The 23,240-nt window shown below is 40.0% G+C and overlaps 3 protein-coding genes across 7 annotated transcripts; 2 read left to right on the forward strand and 1 right to left on the reverse strand.

The window, feature by feature from the left end:
- Positions 1-151: 151 nt before the first annotated feature.
- LOC121560426 (dual specificity mitogen-activated protein kinase kinase 4) lies at positions 152-16,872 on the reverse strand. 5 transcript variants are annotated; one of them, XM_041873415.2, is made up of 13 exons: positions 16,558-16,872; positions 15,242-15,277; positions 13,814-13,846; positions 11,751-11,853; positions 10,690-10,861; positions 10,113-10,232; positions 9,837-9,956; positions 9,679-9,730; positions 9,380-9,507; positions 2,596-2,673; positions 2,274-2,422; positions 1,891-1,936; positions 152-1,667 (listed from the first exon to the last, which is right to left on the reverse strand). In XM_041873415.2, exons 1-13 carry the CDS (start codon positions 16,679-16,681, stop codon positions 1,554-1,556), a joined length of 1,275 nt encoding a protein of 424 aa, XP_041729349.1. In that variant the 5' UTR covers positions 16,682-16,872; the 3' UTR covers positions 152-1,553. The 5 variants fall into 5 exon arrangements, with proteins under 5 accessions (XP_041729349.1, XP_041729351.1, XP_041729350.1 ...); XM_041873417.2 differs by lacking the exon at positions 13,814-13,846 and having other exon boundaries at positions 11,751-11,841; XM_041873416.2 differs by lacking the exon at positions 13,814-13,846.
- Positions 16,873-17,209: 337 nt separating this feature from the next.
- tmem220 (transmembrane protein 220) lies at positions 17,210-19,371 on the forward strand. Its single transcript, XM_045216348.1, is given in 8 exon segments — positions 17,210-17,815; positions 18,027-18,056; positions 18,175-18,235; positions 18,461-18,514; positions 18,517-18,583; positions 18,675-18,734; positions 18,854-18,909; positions 18,912-19,371. Coding segments are annotated over 8 exon segments (510 nt in total). The 5' UTR covers positions 17,210-17,704; the 3' UTR covers positions 18,983-19,371.
- A 471-nt stretch (positions 19,372-19,842) lies between these two features.
- On the forward strand, positions 19,843-22,511 carry LOC121560417 (protein SCO1 homolog, mitochondrial-like). The gene is made up of 7 exons (XM_041873401.2): positions 19,843-20,091; positions 20,224-20,343; positions 20,489-20,579; positions 20,758-20,955; positions 21,161-21,253; positions 21,363-21,478; positions 21,602-22,511. Exons 1-7 carry the CDS (start codon positions 19,930-19,932, stop codon positions 21,734-21,736), a joined length of 915 nt encoding a protein of 304 aa, XP_041729335.1. The 5' UTR covers positions 19,843-19,929; the 3' UTR covers positions 21,737-22,511.
- Positions 22,512-23,240: the final 729 nt, after the last annotated feature.

Raw genomic sequence — 23,240 nt, forward strand, 5'->3', positions numbered from 1 at the left:
CCCTTATTGTGCAGCAATCATCCTGACCTGAAGGAATGGACTAAATCATTGATTACAAAAGCGATAGAGCAAACTAGTAAATAAGGTCTTACATAATGTGTTTCAAAATGCTCCATTGCCACTTGCCAGAGTTACTCTGCATGAACACCAATAAGGCAAATCCCTGTACATGTTTTATTTGTTGGATAGTTCTTACATTTTTCTGTGACACCAAGCTCAAAATGTACACTATTATTTTCAGTCAGATGAAAGATAAAATAAAAAATGTGATACATCATTAAAATTAAATCATCCTTATATTTCATAAGCTTATTTTAATATCCTCAGGTCATTAAATATTTTACATATTCTGCCCAGCAAGATATTCTAATTTTAATGTTCTACAGTAAAACTGCAAACATTTGAATGCATGTTGTAGGCAATGATATCCAGCCAATGTAATAATAAATAAATAGTTTACTACTGTACCAGTATTTTACCAGCAGTCAACTAAGTTTCCATTATATCCAGTAAAAAAAAAAAAAAGTGAACTACACTGTGTACTAAACCTCTAGATTGTGTACATTGTGAATATTATAGGAATCAATCAATCAATCACAGTCAGAACACCGTTCAGGTGCCATGCATTTAAGAAACAAATACTGGCATATCAGCTGAAATCATTAGGGGCCGGTCAGGTGCATTAGAACGGTAGCAACATCCAGCTGTAATCAGAACAGTAGGCAATTTCATTACAGATAAATGTGTGGCTCTATACAGGGATACAAGATGGCATTATGAATAATTACAGATCAACAGCACCATACATACATACAGCTTAGCTTTTAAAGAGAAAGTGTTGCATATGCCATGGCTGAGAGAGCCAGTGAGTGTGTTTGTTTGTGTGGATGCTTGCCTTCCTACATCAGAATGGATTAACCTGAGCTCACATAGATGCAGAGTAACTAAATGTCTCTCAAAGCACAATTATTTATTTCTCTCTTTTTATTTATATATCAGCACAAATTCCATTGCACAGTGACGGCAGCACCCTCACAACATTGGATGGAGGCCACATGATCCTGTCCATCAATGCTGTTACCTTTTAAATTGCTTTACACCCTAAGAAGCAATGTTTCATTTAAGATACCAAACACAATGCTTAAAGTCACATACATGGAAGAGGTGGGAAGATTCACAAAGAGCATGATTCCAGTATCTCCAAATCATATGTTCCACAAGTGATTAAACACTATAAATACATTTCCAGATTTTAAATCACCGCACTGTATCCACATTAGAGATGACGTCTCACATCGAGATGAACCAAGACCATGGTATATTCATTCAGTTACTAGTGTACTTACATGTAAGTGTGTTTGTGTAGGAGAGCTAGAGAAGTGTGTGAATGTTGATATCATACAGACGTGACTGAACACCAGTCTTAGTACACGTGGTGTTTTAGTTTGTACATTTCCTGTCTTAGTTTAACACTGCAGTATGGGATGAAGCAACTCTTTAGGCCATTGTTTTGTTGTTGTTGTTCCAGGCTTCCGTTTCTTCTTGTTCTACAGTCAGTCGACGTACATGGGGGAGCTGGGAGAAGTAGGCATCTGATCCAGGATTCTGCAGACGTAACTGGCAACATCCACTGAGCGCTCCTCATACATCAGTATGAAAGCATGTTTCTGTATTGAAGAAACAGAAGGAGCATGTTTTAACATGTAATAATATGTAGAGGTGATAAGTATATCTCTGCATGTAATAGAATTACAATAATTAATATTTAGTCATTTAGCAGACGCTCGTATGCATACATTTTCATACCTTCCCCCCGTACCGTGGGAATCGAACCTAAAACTGCAAGTGCCATTCTCTACCAACCGAGCCACACGGGACGTACATACTTACCAGAAGCTCTTTGTACTTTGGCCTTTTTGACTCATCCTTTGTAAGGCTAAAGGGGGGAAAGCAAATAAATAATTACAATTCTGCTCTGCAAAATAACTAAACTACATCATGGTTCTCCTTGAGACGCTTAAAACTGAGACATTACATGTTTTGTCCACCAGGGGGACATCAAATCCAGAGGATTTCTCATGCAAAAAATGCAGAGGTATTACCTTGTGAAATGCACATATTTTTGTTATTTGTTGGTGAATACTGCGAAAGCATACAGTAGTTTACATTGACAATATTGCTCTGCAGTGATTCAATATACTTCAATTTATATTATATCACAGTGAAAATAACATTGAAGCTGTGCCAGCAGAAGCTGTCACTTTGTCCTTTACCACAGATTGACAAAGTTGATGAATTTTGGGGAGAACTGCCTGTCTTCTGAGTTGGTAAGCTGTGGAGGTTCTCCCTTCACCACCTGTGTCAACTGGTCAAACACACTGTTCCACTTTGGGTAGGGAAACCGACCGGTCGCCAGCTCATACTGCAAAAAAAAACAAAAACAACATGGTGAGTCTACAGTTACTTTGAAAGATTTACAATATTACAAAAACACTTTAAGAAGAATATACTATCTTGTGGTTTTAACATTCAGTGTATCTTCAAATAGCTTTTTGAATGTTAAAGACAAAGTGGACAAGAGGGTTGAGGACCCACCAGTGTGATCCCCAAACTCCATACGTCTGATCGGACGTCATAGCCTTGTCTGGAGGCACTGGGGTCTATTCTCTCAGGCTGTGGACGAGACATGGAAAACATGTTACAATTCATCATAGTGATATCATAGATGGGCCTATAAAGAGAAAAACTAAAATTAAGTACAAATAAAATAATGTTCAAAATAGACAACTTGGCAAAACAATCCAAATGGAGACTTGTGAGACACTCAAGTGTGTATACAGTCCTCACCATATGCATTTGGACAGCGAAGCTCATCTTATTTTGGCTCTATACTCCAGTATTTTGGATTTGAATCAAATTATGACTATGAAGCGAGGGTATAAAATAACACCATATATGAGTGTATTTTCATACTTATCTGTTTTATCCTTTAGAAATAAAAGCACTTTATGTATCTAGTTCCCCCATTTGAAGAAATCACAAGTCTTTGGACAAATTCACAGTAACCTAAAAAAGTTCGTTTTTGGTTCCATTTCATTTTCACACAATAACTGCATCAAGCTAGTAACTTTATAAACGCTTTGGATGCATTTGCAGCTTGTTTTGGTTGTGTTTTAACTTTTAGGTCAGGTCTTGTTCAATTGTAAGTGAATGGTGAATAGTAGTGATGGGAAACCAAGGCTTTCTGAAGGCTTCGGTGCCCTCACCAAATTGTGCCGAAAAACTGTTCATTACTCAGAGCTTCATTATCTGTTCACAATGTTCATTAGTGACATCTGCTGGTCAGCAATAAATAGCAGTGTGATTATCAGATAATATTTTCTCCACTGTTTTCATAAAAATTCTGTGCAGCAACGGTAAATCGTTGGATTTAGTAGCCTATGATCAGTTGGAATACCAGGTTCAAATCTTACATCATACTTCCCTTTGTTGCCCTTCAAGTTTACTATTTTTCAAGAACGGAATCTATGGCATTATTTAGGATGCTTAAGACAGAAACTTATGCTATACAAAATAAAACAAATTAATTGAACAACAGTGCAGAAAGTGTGATTTCACATAAAACAATTTTCTAAATAGTGTGTCTTCAATGGTATTCGACCTCATACCCTCCCGTCACTGTATGTTCCATATTTCCCTACTCTACCTCCTAAGCTACTTTAAGGTGAAACTACATGTACAAAACTACAGTTGGAAGTACGATGTACAGTAGAAGTCGGTGTTTGAAAGCAACTTGGATTTGAAGAAAGCAGCACTGGAACCACGAAATCAGTGGGATCTCGCATTTTGCGACACACAGTTTGAAAAAGCACATGATCAAACGATGTTCGGACATCATGGATGACATACTTCTCGCATCCGCACACTGCTTCGAAGTTAGCTACTTAGCGATTTGCCTCGGAGCTCCGGTATCTAACCTAAACATCACTAGAATAGATTCACTGTCCAAATACATATGGTGAGGACTGTATTATTGAGTGCATTAATTATCATAGGCACTCAATTCTGTCAATTCAACAGAATAAAACATACACCTAAGGGCTGACCCCATTTAGTCAACTGGTCGATTGTTTAGTTGATAGGCTGTTGGTGGACCAAGATGTTTTTAGTAGAGCAGTCGCAAATACGTATTTATTTATTTTATGGCACACCTGTCTGATTTGCGCCTGTCTGAGTGGACTAATTAATTGAGGAGGACGCGGGGCTGACACGGTCCTAGAAGAAGGGGAGTGTGGTTACGATCAGAGAGGAAGAGAGGCCCAACTCGGCGGAAAATCTGTCTCCCGCCAGCAGGTGCAGTTTTTTTGTACCTTGTCAGTATATCCATAATCTTTAGTAAGATGCACAAGGCACGTCTCTCTCCAGAATGCGCGCCCTCCTACCATTTCGTGCGTGTTCATTGTTTCATAATTAAATTGTGTGAATTGTTAACCCTTTAATTATTAGTGTCTATCAATTCCCCATTACATATCACCAGTAGTAGCCTACATTTACCATTAATTCCCATAATGTCTCATCTACAATGTTTGGTTACGGTAATTTCTGTTAATGCATTCAATATATTATTATAATTATAGTTGTTTAACATTCTCATTGTCAGTGGACACGTTTGCAGAGCTCATCACCTATGCTATTTATTTCATGTCATTTACAAGTTGTCAATTTATTAATTGTTTGTTGTTTGGAGTGCACCCGATTAAGCATATAGAAGTTGGCCTAGGCTACCTGGACTGCGCGCAAATGTATGCCTATAAATGTGCCCATTTGGAGCTGTCTGATAGTATTTCTGAATGTCTTAACTCACCATCACTAATGAGCTGTGGAGCTTCTCAAAAAAAAAAATTATTGACCTCAAACAGCAAGTAAACAAAGTCTGTTTTTAGAATCCATTGAGAATGACAGTAGGTACTCAAAGTATTAGAAAAATATTTCCAGCTCTCTCCCTTCCAATAACCACTTGGCATGAAAGGAAACAATGTAATGCTCTGATCCAGTGGAAACGTCATAAAATACCCGATTACTTCTTATCCCACAGCCTACAGCTGTGTATGTCCCTTTTGTGGGAAACTGAGGGCTCAGAATATTTGATACAATGTTGCAAGTTGGCTAGCGCTAGCTTCGGGCAGGACAGTTGTTACATTTCAAGTTTGTTGAAGACAGGCCATGCTTAAAAAATTTGATTTATAGGATATTTATTTTAAATCATGATATTTTCTACCTGCAAGCTGCAACATTTTTATTTGTTGGCTTTATGTAGGCTATTCTTACATAGTTGGCAATGGCAATAGAAGTTACTTTTAGATTTGTAGTATTGTTTTCATTTAGATTTAGATATAATTTAGATTAACCACATGACAAAGATTGAGATACAAAGACCATTATAAATTAAATGAAACTGTTCCACGAAAATGTGCATATGAAAATCATAACTGGCACGCAGATCGGTAGAAATGGTCAGATAAATTGGCACACCAAATGGAAAATGTTGTCGACCCCTGGTGTAGCCCATTAATGGCAACTTCAGGAGCGTAACGCAGAATCCACGAAAGCCAGCAGCAGCGGGAGGAGGGTCGGGAACAGGTTTTGTTCTTCTGGTTAGGCCATCTTGATCACTGGCTCCCTCTAGTCATTTGTGTGTCTTAATTATTTAATCAAACTGTGCTTAAAGCACCAGACAAGCTCAGTACATATACCGTATTTTCCGCACTATAAGGCGCACTTAAAAGCCTTTAATTTTCTCCAAAAACGACAGTGCGCCTTATAATCCGGAGCGCCTTATATATGGATCAATTGGTTAATTGGTTGATCCATGCTGGTTGTACACGCCGCTCAAGGCGCTCTGTCAAAATGTTTCAGTATGAAAAAACAATAAAAACAATTTAATAATAATGAAATGTTTCAGTACGACTGGTAAACTACAAAGCCGCACCGCTTGCAGCATTACGGCTACCGTTGTCAGTAAACACTGGTACTGTGCTTACTCACAGTCCCACACCACTTGTCTGTGTATAAAGACCCCAAAATGGCAGCTTTCAAGAGACACGCTTACGACGCAGAGTTCAAGCTCAAGGCTGTCGGTCACGCAGTAGAATATGGGAATAGAGCAGCAGCGAGAGAATTCAACATTAATGAATCAATGGGCTGATATATAAGTCTCAACTGTGGTCCAAGCTTTCACGAAGGCAGGAATAATCTCTAAACTGCCAGGCAACAGCAGCGACACTGACTCGGATAATGACGAGAGGGAGCCGGGCAGGTTGGATGCCGTAGTCGCCCAACTGTTCAATTCGGACACTGAAGAAGAAGAATTCGAGGGATTCGTGGACGGGGAATGTACTGAAAAAGTGAGCTTTACGTGTTATACGTAACTGAACAATGTTGAGTTATGCACTAACGTTTGATTTAGTGGTATCAGACTGTTTCTTTTACTACGTGTTTACTGAATCAGGGAAAAGTTCCCCTCCACGTTTGGGAGAAGAGTGAGCAAGGCTGGGAGATATTGTTAATATGCACATTAACGTTTGAACAACGTTACCATGGGAGTGAACGGAGTTGTCAGAACGCTTAATCCAGGCTCTGTCGTAGCTGGCCGCGACCGGGAGACCCATGGGGCGGCGCACAATTGGCCCAGCGTCGTCCAGGGTAGGGGAGGGAATTGCTGGCAGGGATGTAGCTCAGTTGGTAGAGCATGGTGTTTGCAACACCAGGGCTGTGGGTTCAATTCCCACGGGGGGTATAAAAAATAATGTATGCACTAACTGTAAGTCGCTCTGGATAAGAGCGTCTGCTAAATGACTAAAATGTAAAATGTAAATGTTAATAAAGTTTGACTTTATCTGACTGTTTTGTTGACATTCCCTTTAGCACAGCTCCATCTAGTGGATGCATAACGCAACCCCAGTCAATCGTTTGACTATCTTCTATTCTATGCGCCTTATAATCCGGTGCGCCCTATATATGAAAACAGTTCTAAAATAAGCCAGTCATTGAAGGTGCGCCTTATAATCCGGTGTGCCTTATAGTGCGGAAAATACGGTAGTTGATTTTAATAAAACTAATTTAGTCCAATAGAATGGTCGAAAGAAAATACTACTCTTGGTCGACCGATCCTCATTGCCTGGTTCTACATGCCTTACATACTAACCACCTCAGCCAGTTACTTCATGTATGACCTCACCTCCAGACATAAAAAAGACATGGCAATGCAGTGGTTCCAAACAGTGCCAAGGTCATCAGCAGCAGACTTCTACCAGCCATGCTGCTGAGTGGAGGGAGCACCTCCTCCCATTCATTCATGCACCAGAATTAGATAATGATGTCACCCACACAGCAGTGGGACTGACTGCTCTGACTGCAGCACTGATGTGTTTTATGGCATAGTGGCTACAGCACCAGCTCACATCTGCCAAGACTGAAAAAGATCTGGCTGCCCAGCTCTCACCTAGGACACAGTTCACAGCTCCTCAGACCTGTTATTAACTCAAAACAACACAGCTACTCAGACCTACTACACTGAGTGCACAAAATATTAAGAACACCTGCTCTTTCCATGACAGACTGAACAGGTGAAAGCAATGATCCCTTATTGATGTCACTTGTTAAATCCACTTCAATCAGTGTAGGTTAAGGGGAGGAGACAGGTTAAAGAAGGATTTTAAAGCCTTGAGACAAATGAGACATGGATTGTGTATGTGTGCCGTTCAGAGGGTGAATGGGTAAAACAAAATATTTAAGTGTCTTTGAACGGGGTATGGTAGTAGGTGGCAGGCACACCGGTTTGTGTCAAGAATTGCAACGCTGCTGGGTTTTTCACGCTCAACAGTTTCCAGTGTGTATCAAGAATGGTCCACCACCCAAAGGTCATCCAGCCAACTTGACAACTGTGAGAAGCATTGGAGTCAACATGGGCAAACCCAGCATCCCTGTGGAATGCTTTTGACACCTTGTAGAGTCCATGCCCTGACAAACTGAGGCTGTTATGAGGGCAAAAGGTGGGGGGGTGCAACTCAATATTAGGAAGGTGTTCTTAATGTTTTGTACACTCAGTGTATATTATCAACTCAAAACAACATCGGTGCAGATTTCATTTAATTTGGATGTGTAATTGCTTTCAATTATGTAAAGTATTTCCTAATTTAAAAAACTGAACTGCTGATTTAAGAGACAGTTTGCTTTGGTACATAATGGTAGTAGCAACAGTAAGCTGACACTACAGTGTATTAGTGAGCATATTCCAATATAATAAATATTCCAGACATGTGGCCACTTGCCAGCTAAATGAACTAAATCATAACAACCAGAGAGGAACAGAGCTAGACTGTCACCTAAACCACATACCATGAACCAAATCTAGCCTACTTAATTGTAGTGTAGTACATAATATTCTATTGAAGTGAAATCAATCCCTCTCTAATACCTAGACCAAACAGAGACAAAAATTGTGCTAAAGCAATTAGCAGTGGGGTGGCCAAGAAGCACCCGGCAGGGCTGCCATTTTTCTATTGGAAACAGGAAACTGGAGCCATGTGGCTTGGATTCCTGCACTGTGAGCTCACAGCTGTGGGAGCACCAACCCAAACTGCTTTATTCTGACAGACATGAATGAAGTAACCCAGCCCTTCCTTGGCCTTCCGGTAGACACGTGGCAGAGGTGTGCCAAATTTAGAATGGAAACTGGAGGGGCCGGGGCTCCCTTCTCCCATCAGCAATACCCCCACCCCCGGCAGAAAATAAACCCTGTGATGATGACACGATAAGCTCATTCCACTGGACGACTTCAACTATGTCACACACACACACACGGCATGAGGTTACTCTGCAGCTAGTCCAGAATAGGAACAAGACAACAAGCATCAGCAAGCACAGATATCAGTAGCGACCATAATTATATCATTAACAATGCCACTATCAACAATAGGGAAAGGGGAATCAGAGAGGTGCGGGGGCTGCCTTAAATTGGTGTCCACGTCATCGGCGTCCGGGGAGCAGTTGTTGTTGTGGGTTAACTGCCTTGCTCAAGGGCAGAATGACAGATTTTTCCATCTTGCCGGCTCAGGAATTCAAACCAGCGACCTTTCGGTTACTGGCCCAACACTCTTAACTGCTAGACTACCTGCCTCCCCTCAATAACAACACTACTGTCTCCTTACAACTGGCGATCACCACCAACAGTTACTCCAAGTACGAAAACATTTGAATGCTAATTATGTCCTGGATCGTGTGAAAGTTAAATGTATTCTTAGAAAGAGCCTTAGTTGTACATCTTGTACTTGTCTTTCAGCCATTAATGAAATTGCACTGAAATCCCCATATCACTTACTGCCATGTATGGTCTGCACCCTGCATCTCTGGTTTTGGCGATGGAGTCCACCAGCTGGCCACTGATGCCAAAATCACAAAGCTTAATGTTGCCATTCCTGTCCAGGAGGATGTTGGATGGCTTGATGTCTGAGAGGAGAAACGTATAGAAGAGATAACAAAGCTAGGCTAAGAGTTCTGGATAAAGGAAGTGCCACTTCTGTTGTGGTATAGTAAATAGAGCATTGTGAGGTAATAACGGAAATACACATCTCAAATGAGGAAGTAAAGAACAAGGCCTCCATTCTGGAGTCGTCTTACCTCTGTGAATTATTTTCAAGTATTCTTTTAAGTGGTTAAGTGCTTTCACAGTCTGTAATGATAACACATAGCAACTAAATGAATACATATAAATATGTACCCTTCCTGTCAAATAAATCTGTGTAAATTATGTAAGGAGATAATGCATGAAAACTTACAGCTAATGTTATTTTGCCTAATATTTCCTCTGGAATCACATCATCCAAAGCACAATATACATATTTGTAGAATTTGTCGAATGAGGTAGACATAAGTTCCATACATATCCAACAGTCCCCCTGAAAAAGAAAAGAATCACAAGACATAACATACCCACGTGAAGACAATACACTGCTTATTGCTAACTATACAGAACGACTGATTTACATCCAATGCATTTACTGTATAGAGAAATCAATCAACAAAACAAAGAAGTGAAAAACTTGCATGGTCACCTCTCTGAAAAGAGCCCCGTAAAACTGGACTATGTAGAGACAGTCACTACTCCTCATGACCACATCCAGGTCCATCAGCAGCTGCTTCTGTTCTTTCTCATCAACCGTTGACCTAATCCTCTGTGGGAGACACACATGGCAATCAGATGCATGTTGCTTTCAATTGTGACCATGGTTGGAAGTCACAGGAGGTTGGTGGCACCTTAATTGGGGAGGACGGGCACATGGTAATGGCTGGGGTGGAATAAGTGGAAAGGTATCAACAACATCAAACACATTGTTTCCATTTACTCTGTTCCAGCCATTATTACGAGCCTTTCTCCCCTCAAAAGCCTTCACTGTTGGAAGTTTACCATGAGCAGCATGTTACAATATCCTGCAATTGGAGTCAGTTACCCTTTGGTGATTATGACGATTACTCAGTGTTCATTTCACAATATAGCCTAAGACTCAGCCAGACAACTTCACTGGACATAGGATAAATGTCCCGTCCACTTTAGTAGTGATGAGCCGGTATAAATCTTGCCCTGAACACTTCCTGTAGTTTAGTCAATAAGAGGTCAGTGAGGGCAGTGACCTTGACAGCCATTATCTGGTTGCTGGGCTTGTGCACCATCTTGTTGACAGAGCCGTAAGCGCCCCGCCCAATCTCCCCCAGGTCCTTGAGGTCCTCAGCCGTGAAGTCACAATCACCGCCGGCGGTCTTCAACTTCCCTGACGACTCGATACTATGTGTCCGCAGCCTCTCTCTGGCCACAGAAATAGGTGGGAGACAGATAAGAAACACAATCTTTGTTAGTTTAGCTAATTTCACCTCAATCATATACTGAACAAAAATGTTACCGCAACATGCAACAATTTCAAAGATTTAGCTGAGTTACAGTTCATGTAAGGAAATCAGTCAATTTAAATAAATAAATGAGGCCCTAATCTATGGATTTCCCATGACTGGGCAGGGGCACAGCCATGGGTGGGCCTGGGAGGGAGCCAGGCCCACCCACTGAGTAGCCAGGCCCAGCCAATCACAATGAGTTTTTCCCCACAAAAGGGCTTTATTACAGACAGAAATACTCCTTATTTCAGCTCATGAAACATGGGACCAACACTTTACATATTGCGTTTATATTTTTTGTTCAGTATATCTAATACTGCACCTGAAAAAGGATGGTTAGCTGGCATCCGTTTGATCAGTTTGCATTATCCAGCATCAGTCATTTGCTTGTCCAGGGTAACTTAGCAGGCTCATGTTTTATTTATCATCTAATTACACAGCAAAGACACAGGGCTTATTCACATTCACTACAATGGTGTTGCCCAAACAGGTACTTGAGGTTACATTCAGTTACTCTCTGTTTTCCATGAGCAGGTGGAGATAGAAATACAACAGCAAATCATTCCAACCTCACTTAGCCTGTCTTTGACAGATTGCCTGGGTACCTATACAGTACTGAATGTTACATTGACAATGTGTGGCTTTTGGAGATGAAGAGTCTCAGCAGACTGTAGACTAGAGTGCAGAGTCATATAACAATTCATTATGCAGGAGTTTGCATTGTGGCTAATGCAAATTCCGCTTCATGTACATCTTGTACATCTTCAGAAAACCACATCCATTGCAAAGTTTGGAGGTCAACTTACATGTGGGGGTTCTGGAATGGGGGTCCTGCTGTATTCAGAGTGAATCTGGTTGTTGGTTTGATCGGGGGATTGGCAAAATTTAACTTCAGTGCTTTGCGTTTACCTGATCGGAAGAGGCAGAGTTTATGGCAGATTGCACACAAGACATCTATGGCAGGGGTAGAGCCAGACAAGGACCAGAAAAAAACACCAACACACTCAAAAACAACATGAAAACAAACAGATACCATACCACAGAATGAGAGACCAGTAAAGCAATGGGGAGACAGGTGAATTTATCAAGAGTATTCAAGTAAATTTACTGAAGTCATGCAATCCAAATCTAGGGACAAAGCCTGTAAGAGTAATGACCTGCTTCTTACCAAAGGCATCCCTCTTTATATTTCTCTGTGAGAATATAGATTTCTTCTATAGATGCTGAGTTTGGGATTTTAGCTGATACTAACCTATACTGAACTATATGGGATAGTCAACAAAACAATCGGGTCTTGACCGAATTCAAATGAATCACAAGCAGATCTAATAACAGGTTCTCAATCAAACCATGTTTATGCTAAGCCTCAGTGGCCAGGAACAGAAATCCCCTGGAGGTATTTTTTACAAGGCATGTCCTGGTTATACATGTGACTCACTGCAGATGGTAGGTATAATTTGACCGGTTCACTGGAGTTGATGCAGAGGCATACACTTCTCAGTAGACACCTGCTCTAAACCATAGCCTAGTACTAGCTCACATCCCATACCATGGCTATTCAGGATGGAGGCTTAGCTACAATCCAACACTCACCTATCATGTTTTAGTAGATTTTGCTTGGTAATTTAAGCAATAACGAGGGAGTAGGTGAGAATTTCAATTAACCAGACAATTTCTTGCTTCGTTTTTTTATTTCAACTAGGCTACTACCCAGAGTCAGACTGTGAAACAGGACAACATTGTGTAATGAGATTCTGACTCAACAAAAGCATGGATCTGACAGAACTGGATCTTTGATAATACAAAATGTGACTTGTGGCTCTGAACCATACATAAGAGTAAAATAGCCTACACTGCAGTTTGGAAAATCTATCTTGCCAGAGGAGAAGGAGCTTCCCAAGGAAAACTGCTCTGAGTTCACCTTGAAATGAAGGATGCATTCTGTTCTCTCCACCCAAAACACCACACGAATGTGTTTACTCAAACTCCAATAAAATGGCATACGCCACTGGAAATTATACTAGAGTCTCCATGTCTCAACGGGCAAGTGTATGTTTAAGCACAGCTCATGCCAAAAATCACTGGCGTGTTCAAAAACAAAACTGGTTTGAAAAACAATGTGACAAAACCACAAGCATTACTAGCTAGTTTTGCTTGTTAGTAGCAAGCTGACTAAAAGTGCAAAAACTAAAAATGTAGAGCTTCCATTACAATGTTTATTAAAAACACACCTAATTAATAAATACAAGCAAAAGGACTACACTTCTGTCAAGATAAAATAAAGTTCCAGCATAGTGCTATTTTGTGTAGAAGGTAATCGGTTCAGGCCGAACCGAACAGTGGTGAAGACCAGTTGAAAGCCAAAGTGTGAATCTATACACACCAATGCTAATGGAAGCTCTTAGCCCTAGGCTTGTGCCGATGATGGATGATCCGAATATGGATTGGAACGTCTTGGTAAATGAAAATGATGAAACTAAATTGTTTGGTGATAACTAATAGTAAGATAAAAACATATAGGATGGTTACCGCCAACTATTGTTTTTTTGGAAACAACTGAAAACTGAAATCAATACGACTCACAGTTGGACAAGTCTCATTTACTTGCTTTGCATCACTAAAATATTATGACCAAGTGTCTTAAAAACACAGACCAACACAAGCTGCACTCTTTAACTCAGCTAGGATAATCAATGTTTAGCCTCAACTATTAGCCTAAACTGTCAAAACCGGCACAAGCCTACTAGACCCCAACAACTCTTTACTTGGATTAGTTGAGAAAAGAGGACAGACTCCCCCATATCAGACCGTCAGGTGGAAACAAAGGGTTGAGAACTGTTGGTACTGTAGCAAAAGAGGTTTGGCTTACTTGGGGGAGCTCCAGACAGGTTTATCTGAAACCCTAGAGGTGAGAAGAGAACATATCTTTTTCATATTTCACCTTTATTTAGGCTACTGTTTGACCGACTTAATATATTCAGTTGGATAAACAAAAAACAACAACGTTCTATCAAGAAACCTGGTGAACAAATACTGTTCTTCTCTGCTTCGGTTTTTAGACCAGGAAACGATGCAGCACTGTTTCCCAACACCCGTCACCACCTTGACTGACAACTATTTTAAGTCTCAATCAACTTGATTTTGCTAAATGAGGATTCCACCCTTGGAATCACAGTTTGATACCAAGGGTGGACAACAACTACACACACTAAAACATGACCAACTAGGCCAATTCAATAAATATTTGATCTAGGCCTAACCTACATGCAATACTTAACTAAAGAATTAGGCTACTTATCAGATGTTATCAGCTGAAATGGCAGCAGCATTGTTATCAATATTGCATGTTAAGAGTTAATAATCATAAATGTACTTAGTTTGAAGAAGTAAAAGCTCCTTTGCGTAAGCCCCCCAAATTATGCAATTTGAACAGACAACTGGCTGAATAGTCCCTGGTGCTAACTACCTCACTTGCACTTGTCTTATCTATGCTTTAGGCTATGATGGTACATTCCACAGACCCAACTGCATTCATGTTGTATGCACTTTTACAAGAGAAACCAACCAATAACTGAAAAGTTAAAAACATATTTATCACTAAAATCTGGAAGGTCGTGTTCTGTTATACTTTTTAAAAAACTGCCAAATGTAACACTGCACTTTGAAATGTCAGTGTAAACAAGTGTGGCTATGGCCTCATGACAGACTAAAATTATTTTCTGCTGAGTGAACCACTGAACTTTTATAACTTGGCCTCGCATCAGTGAACTGGTAAACATTTACTCTGAGCACACACATATAGCCAGAAACAACCAAGAGAACTTTGGTATGACTTGGCCTAGATCAGTTAGATTCAGCGGAGCTAATCGTGGTAGACCTATAAGAATAACAACCTACAAATGAGAAAAATAATAGAGGGGTGCGAGATAGAAAATTAAATGCATCCACAAAATGATCCTGGCAGGGAGAGACAATGACAATTGAAGAAATTATTATTGGGACAGCTCACCGTCGATCAGCATCAAGTCAGGAGGGTTATGGGAAGTTAGTAGCATTATGGAAAAAGAAGAAAAATATCACAAATGTAGTTTCAATACTTTGACACTGACAGAAGAGGACCATAACAGATGTTTCTTTCATTTATTACCTGGATTCAGAGTGGCATGCAAAAGTATAGAACCAGATCCAAAAGTAACTAACGAGCTATGACAGTTATTGGTAAAGCATCAACAAAAATGTATATATATATATATATTATCTTTATAAAATCTGTAATATTGACAGTAACGTTAGCTACCTGTTTCACTCTGACATCTCCAGCAGGTGTTGGATTCTGTAAATTAAAACAAAATATATTGTTTGTAAAAACATAGCTAGCTAATTATGCATTGGGTGGAAATTGTTGAACAGATTTCTGCTGGTGGATGTATTTGAAATGTAAGAGATGCTCAGGCACAAGTTTCACTGAGCTAACATTACTGTAGCTGCCTGGCCTAGGAAACGTCGGGATTCTGGTAATGAAGCCATGTATCTACTTCCCCAGAGTCAGATCAACTCATGGATACCATTTGTAAATGTATGTCTCTGCATCCAATGATAACTAGCGTTAGTCCCATGTAGCTCAGTTGGTAGAGCATGGCGCTTGCAACGCCAGGGTTGTGGATTCGTTTCCCACGGGGGGCCAGTATGAAAAGTAAAAAATGTATGCACTCACTAACTGTAAGTCGCTCTGGATAAGAGCGTCTGCTAAATGACTAAAATGTCAATGTAAAATGTTAGCGCAATGACTGGAATTCTATGCGGTAACTGCTACAGTAGCATGCTAGTAGATACCATGCATTTCCTGTCATTGCGACTAACGCTAGTTAGCATTGCCTCGCGAAACTACCTCAATTTCATACTGGATGCAGAGACAAAAATGGTATTCATTAGTTGATTTGACTCTGGGGAAGTAGATAAAGGGATTGATTACCAAAATCCTTAAGTATCCCTTTAACAGTGAGCTACATGAACAGTCTGGAGGGGGAAAAAACATCCCAACATGATCTTGTTTTTAGAACTGCAACATATTATAGCTAGCTAATATTAGCTAGTTAGAGGTAACCTGACTTTACATTGAAAGACAGTAAGCAACACATTACCACATCCAGATCAATCATGACAAGCCTTCCTATATTCTAGCTCGTTATTTAAGAAGGCTAGCTAGCAATGCCGCTTGTTAGCCAACCTTAGCTCGCTAGTTAGGTAACGTTAACTAACAACTATTCACTAGCTAACATAAGCTAGCTATGTGGCAAGTTAACGTTGTTTTGGTGTTACTTCTTTCAACAACAACAAAATCAGAACCCGTTATTTGACTAGAAGACAATGTTTTGGGTGTGGGGGCAACTGATTTTGACGGTAGTTAGTTAACTGTAAACACCAAGCTAGTTAACTGTCTTGTAGTAGTGTGTGAATAAAACTGAAGCAAGTTATCTGTTAGTTAGTAGATAGCTAGCTAGCCAATATAGCTAGTTAGTAAGCATAGTCATTAGGTTGCTCCCGTTAACACCACTCACAAAAAAAGATCTAGCGCTAACGTTAGCTAACAAGCTGGTATTTTACAATCCTTACCTTGCATACTGCTCATTGTTGTTATGTGTTGCGATTGGGATTGATGGTGATGTGTGCCTGTAGATCCTGCGTTATTGCTGTTGTGGCTGGTAGATGTTGTGTTGTTGGGGCTGGAAGTCGCCATTGTTATGTGTTTGAATTCTATCAGCAGCAATGCAGAGAGCAACTTCACCCTTATCAAACTAGGCTAGAGAATAATCAAACTGGCTACTTCGACTCAAAGGCGCGTGGTGGATGTAGAGCGCTACCGGACAAGACTGTAACTACCAACAGACAGCAATAAATTGGGAGAGTGTTTGACAGTCCAGTAACCACCTTTCCATTACACACCTAGAGTCTAGACCAAAGATGGTGGATAAATGAAGACCGTCCAGTCTGGCATTTTACCATTGAGAAAAAAAAAGGTAAGTTCCGGCTTACTTAACTGGGTGTGTCATAGACACCAATGCAATAGCAGCTTGGCCTGGTCTACTTAGTTTAATTGAACCAGAAAAAAAAACAGACAAAACAGCAAGTGGGGTGTCTCGCTTCCTCTTCAGTCTCTGGTCAAGACTCAGTCAGCTGACCAAATGTCACTTGCGAACGTGAACACCCACAGCTTCCAACGCGAAGCTGCTGCGTGTGTGTGGACTGAGTTCGAGGAACACAAACTAGGCTCAGATTTCCATACCGCAAGTTTTAACCTAAAGCACTAGGGGGAAGACAAATATCTGACCGTGTATCAGTGGGTTGGGGCGATTTCTAGCCTAATTGTATTAGGCTATAAATGACCATACAGTAAACAGTAATATGTCAGATTAAAATCAGTTTAAGTAGTGTGTAATACTGTCCATAGTTTATTTTATTTTAAAGTAGCCAAATTAGTATTTAATGTCACAGTAACACATAGGTAGCTTGCAATCGTTTTCCCTATTCATCTATATTCAGAAAGCAGTCTTCAGAAAGAAAGGAAGAAAACAACGAGTCTTGTCGATTTCGCAATCGGGCCTATAAATGTTCACTTGTCGAAACTTCATATCCCAAACCTCACACTAAAAATTAACGGTAAAGGATTCAACGCAGAGTTTATGGTTCAACGTCAATGAGGAAAGTTTGCTGTTGAACTGCTGATTACGAGAAACTGGTTCTGTAATTATAGACCGTGACAATGGACGAACCTAGTGAAATTGAGTACACAAAAACAAACTTTTCTCTGATAATTTGGAGAGTTTGCAATGTATGCATGTCATTGTTCTTTGCTCTAGCAAGTTATGTGCAGGCAAGTGATTCCCTTATTTCGTTACATTGTTTGAGATACTTTGTATCTATAGCCTACTGTATTTGGCATGACCTGTAGGCATATCTGCTTCTGTTGATAACTCATGGATTTAGTAGAGTAATTTAATGAGATAACATGGTGTATGTCTCTGAATGTTGGGCCCAACTGAGTAAATCCCATGTTTTATCCTTTGTGTTTTTTATTGGCACAGATTAACGATCCGGATGCAGTATTATGGATGGTAGGATCACGCTTTTTTTTTTTTCGGTTCATCGTTTAATGTTTTTAATGAATTACTATTATCAAAGGGCTTTTTTAAATTATTTTTTTTATACAATAATCCACTTTTCTATCTCCAGGTTGCCTATGCTATTCCAGCAAATCTGTGTTTATTGGTTGGCATTAAACCACATGTAACAGGTATGTGGACATTATGGATTAATAGAGATCCATCAATTACTTTTGACTACTTTTCCTATTAAATAACATTTCAATTTTAACATTTTGGCCAGTGAAAAAGGCCATTGACTGTTTAGTGTATTGTGGCTATATCAAGACAGTGTAGTTAAAAGCTAGAAATATTCATGCATGAGCCTGCATGCACTGCCCTCTGAATGTTTAAATGGTTGAGAGACTGTTTTTCAGAGACAGTACTTTGGAGGAGAATTGCTCAACTTCATGTGCTTATTTCGACTGCTGTTGTTTCATGATGGGATGGACTCTGTATAAAGAGGGCATCACAAATATCTTCCAGCAAGAGGAGGGAAGGTATAGTCTCACAATCACAATCGTTTTCTGTTTAGATGAGCATTGTGTTCAATTATTATTTTTGGTCACACCTGTTTCTCTCTATCCCCAGGGAATTCTCTGGTCTCATGTTGATACTTGTCTGGCTTCTCCTGTGTCAACACTCTGGAAGGTAAGGACTTTCGACATAGATTTGGACCTTATCCCAACATGCAATACCTTCTTTAAAAAAAGTATCAAACTCTGTTGTACATCACTGATATCTGTACTGCTGTAACTATTTTCTTTTAGTTCTATTGGGGCTTTCAGACTGTCTGCTGCTGTTGCCATCACAATCTTCCCCTTTGTGGCTGGCTGTACTACTACATTAACAAGGAGCTGAGGACCAGCTGGCCCTCGCATTGTAAAACTGCACTGTAGATATCCATTCATTAAGATAGTCCAGTGACGAGTGAGCAACATCTCATGCGTGATGGATCATTTACAAGAGGATATGACCTAGCTACAGAGGCTTCTACAGTATGGAATACTACTAATGTGTACATTTGTAAATAAAAAGCCAATGACGGCAGTCAGTGAAATCATGGATGCATTGTTTAAAAAGACACGTATGGTTTAGCAGCAGTGTTTTTGACATCCAAATAAGTGACGAAATGTCATCAATTATAATATATATTGTATATGATTGACAAATTTTTCTTTTTTACTGGAATCATATGTTTCTCTTTCTGACCATTTTGTTGTTGTAGGCAACCCATTGCACTTGTGGTGATATCTGGTGGAATCACAGTAAAATAAAGCAATTTAATAAGAAATATAAATTGAATTTTTGTATTATTTTTTATTTTTGCATCAGAAATCTAAATTGAAAGAAATGCATGTACTGTAGCCTACTCAAGGCTCCAAATAATTTGGTATTTTGATTTATCACCACTGGGCCTCGATAGATACAGGAGATATGCCTTAAAAGTAATGTAGGCTATAGCTAAATCAAACTCCTTTTGTGTTTGGTGCTCCTAACTTGTTAAAGTTGGCAGCAGAAGTAGGCTACTGCCAATTAAAAAAGTAAATGTACTTTACTGTATTTTACGATAGCTAGATGTCAATAGCGCCCAGAGACCACAGCACAAAAAAAGGACTTAGGTGCGTAATTTCCGGTTCTAACAGCCAGAAATAACTGTTCGCCGGCAGGTCCAGGGTCAGCTTAAATGGTTGCTATTGCGAGCCACTCGGTCAATGAGCATCGTTGTACATAGTATACTGATCCAAGATCAGGAATTTGTATGCGTTTTTACCTTCATGATTAACGTTGTGTAAAATTCTGCCACCACTTCCGCATTGAGTTCTTGACAAACTAGCTCAACATCATGGCAGTGGGCTTAATATCGTATCAGACTTTGAGATGTCGATTGTTAAATCGTATGATTTCGCACCAAGTTGTGAGCACAATATGCAGCTTTACACGCGCGTTATCGAGAATGACTGTTTCTCCGTACACAGATCTCTCACCACGGACAGTACACGGGCTGGTAGGTCATGCATGGCTCACAACACTCAGACTATGATCAAATGTGTTCGCGGAATGACTAACAGCTTGAAGACAGATATCGTTGTACCTATCCATCATGTTAACATATTGTGTGTATTCATGCACTACACAGGTAAACCTAGGCGGGAGTTGGACTTGTAGGACATCACGGTGGTTGTCTTTTCACGACTCAAGATCATTCTCCTCTTTACCTCCACCGCCCCCTTCTGGTGATAAAACCAAAAAGACAGGGGTATGTAATGTACCAATTAACTTCTGATTGATATGTAAAATAATCTGGGGGACCTGATAAAACCTGGATAAAACAAAGCACACAGCCTTTTGCTTTGTCTTTAACCTTGTTGCTTTGCCTGTCTCCATCCATCTATCCTCTGCAGCCAGTGACTTGGAAATCATTAGCAATAACATTTGCATTTGGGGGTGTTCTCCTTGCCGGAATGAAATATTTCAAGAAGGAAAAAGAAGAATGTAAGGACATTTCACCTCTCGGTGCACTCACCATCATGCAGTAGGCTACATCCAACAGTGGATTTACACACATTAATTAATGTTCCGAACTGAAGTTCTCCTGGAGATAATCATCAGTGTCTGTACATGTTGGTAACAATCTGTTTTACATGTTGTCTTTTTTACACGTGCACTGCAGTGATTGAAAGAGAAAGGACAAAGTCAATGGGGAAACCAGCGCTTGGGGGTCCATTCTCTCTTGTGGATCAGAATAATAAATCCTGTAAAAGTGAGGATTTCCTCGGCCAGTGGGTCCTTATCTACTTTGGCTTTACACACTGCCCTGACATCTGTCCTGATGAAATCGAGAAAATGATTGAGGTGGTGGATGAAATAGGTAAAGTGTTTTATTTTAAACATCTTTTATGATGCATCATATGTCATGTGAATTATTATGAATGTCATGGCAATTAGATGGTTGAGTGAGTAGCCAGTCAGTCACTCATATCAAATGTCTTCACAAAGCATAATGTTAATGCTAGAACCCAGGGATGCACTGAAGATATGTTGTGATTAACACCATGTCTTTCCATGTTTCCCAGACAGGATACAGTCTCTTCCAAACCTGACCCCCATCCTCATCACTATTGATCCTGACAGGGACACACCTGAGGCCATGGGGACATATGTGAAAGGTAAAGAGAACAAGCCATTAACTACTGTTGCTTCCATGTTATGGTAAAAGGGGGACTTAGACTCACATTGGTGGAACAATAACATTCCCCCTCTGTCCTCTATCCCCAGAGTTCTCCCCTAAGCTCATTGGGCTGACTGGGACAATGCCCCAAATTGAGCAGGTCTCTCGAGCCTACAGAGTCTACTACAGCCAGGGACCAAAGGATGAAGACAACGACTACATTGTGAGTTCATCGTCTGATCCTGCCCTTATTCATAACTCTCATTGGTTCATAGTAAAGTAGGAATTCCCACTTTTCCCAGCTGAATTGATATCTAAACGAAACCTCCTTTATTCTTGATTGCAGGTTGATCACACAATCATCATGTACCTAGTTGGTCCAGACGGAGAATTCAAGGAGTATTTTGGACAGAACAAGAGGAGCGCTGAGATTTCCTCTTCCATTGCATCACACATGAGGAAGTACAAGAAGTTGAATTAAGAGGTGAGATGAAGGAGAACTTGTGTGCCTCTCTCAAAGCCTTCAGACTGTCAGCAGCCTCTGGCCCAGCAGCCCCTGACCCAGCAGGACTGAACACTGCCATGTTATGTCAATGACATGGAATATTATCTGGAGTACAGCTTTTCATGGACTTCAGATGTCTACGACTTACCATTCAATTTTTGCTGTTCACCATTTAACATGGTCTCTAATATCATATTTAAGTCTAAGATTATTTAAAGTGATTTTTTGCAAATAGGTTTGGACAACGCTTCAGTGTTAATTTTTTCTGCTTTGCCCATTATTTCAATCAGTGTGAAATACAATTGTTTCGATGTAAAATATGAGAGCCAAACAGAAATACCGGTACTTGATTTCAAGTCCCTCAACAAATGTAACTATGCTAAAATGGAGGTGGAAAGTATTCCTTGGAAATCAAATCACATTTTATTGGTCACATACACATCTTCCTTGGAAATCAATACTGAGGAACTGAAGGTTTCCAGTGTTTACCCTTGGGCACTCCTAATGGAAAACGAACAGGAATAGTTGTCGTTGTGCAGTTACAGCTCTGCTTTACTTTGTTTACACTAATTCTCCTTTTTAGCCTCGCTATTAAGTCTGGCCCAATACCTGGACTCTTCTCAGTGACACCAGAAACATTTATGCACTGTAATAACTATTTGGTTACTCAATTTGTACTATCCATAAATCAAAGTCATATTTCAACAGAATTTCCAAAGTAACTAATTTATTAAACTTGAACTTGCAGTTATGTACTGTATGTCTGTTCATATTTTTTTTGCTTCCCATGTAGTCGTAGGCTACCATGCAGGTATCAGGGCTTCACTTTGTTCAGCCATATTGTAGACTAGCCTATTCCTAGTAGAAAACACATGGTGGTCAAAGTTTGAGCTTATTCATATGGTGCCATTTGAGTTGTCAAGAGTAGAGCACTGTCGTAAATAATTAATTTAAACAGCTTTATTTGTAATCATGTTGCTATTGATATGCCAGCCAGACCAGTGTCTTGACTGGGCCCATTGTTCTGCAAATAAATGGTCATCAGCGGAGCCTCTATATCTGGTCATAGCCATAGATGCATGATTAGCTCATAGTAGCATGTCATTTTCAATGAATTTACACACACACACTCATAATATATTATATTTGTTTTTATAATACATACAAATGAATTCTCAATATCCTTGCAAACTGACCGTCTCTTTGGCCAGAACACCTGTTGAGTTCCCCCTTGGTAACCTGATTACTAGAGAGAGCACAGAAGTTGTTCAGCACTCTTTGGCAAAGCTCCCGACTCATTCCTGGACGGTTGGTGGTTTGTGATGACTGGGAAGAAATACTCTTCTAGATGAGAGATCACCTTTCACCTGTCAGAGTAGCAAATGATCCTTTATGAGAATTCGGTTACGCCGATTTTTATGTTGTATGCTCATGAATTCACCCACTGAACCATTCCATATCTTGATTTGTTGTGTCCCAC

This window comes from Coregonus clupeaformis, unplaced genomic scaffold (assembly GCF_020615455.1).
Source record: "Coregonus clupeaformis isolate EN_2021a unplaced genomic scaffold, ASM2061545v1 scaf0688, whole genome shotgun sequence".
Lineage (NCBI taxonomy): Eukaryota > Metazoa > Chordata > Actinopteri > Salmoniformes > Salmonidae > Coregonus > Coregonus clupeaformis.

Bases quoted from the DNA above. Each gene is read 5' to 3' on its own strand.
- LOC121560426 (XM_041873415.2), bottom strand. From the start codon at position 16,681: ATGGCGACTTCCAGCCCCAACAACACAACATCTACCAGCCACAACAGC. The intron at 9,508-9,678 runs GTAAGACGACTC...TTCTCCTCTCAG, and splicing joins CTTGAAAATAATTCACAGAG to ACATCAAGCCATCCAACATC. The intron at 2,423-2,595 runs GTGGGTCCTCAA...TTTTTTTTGCAG, and splicing joins GGAGTTTGGGGATCACACTG to TATGAGCTGGCGACCGGTCG.
- LOC121560417 (XM_041873401.2), top strand. From the start codon at position 19,930: ATGGCAGTGGGCTTAATATCGTATCAGACTTTGAGATGTCGATTGTTA. The intron at 20,580-20,757 runs GTAAGGACATTT...CGTGCACTGCAG, and splicing joins CAAGAAGGAAAAAGAAGAAT to TGATTGAAAGAGAAAGGACA. The intron at 21,254-21,362 runs GTAAAGAGAACA...CTCTATCCCCAG, and splicing joins CATGGGGACATATGTGAAAG to AGTTCTCCCCTAAGCTCATT.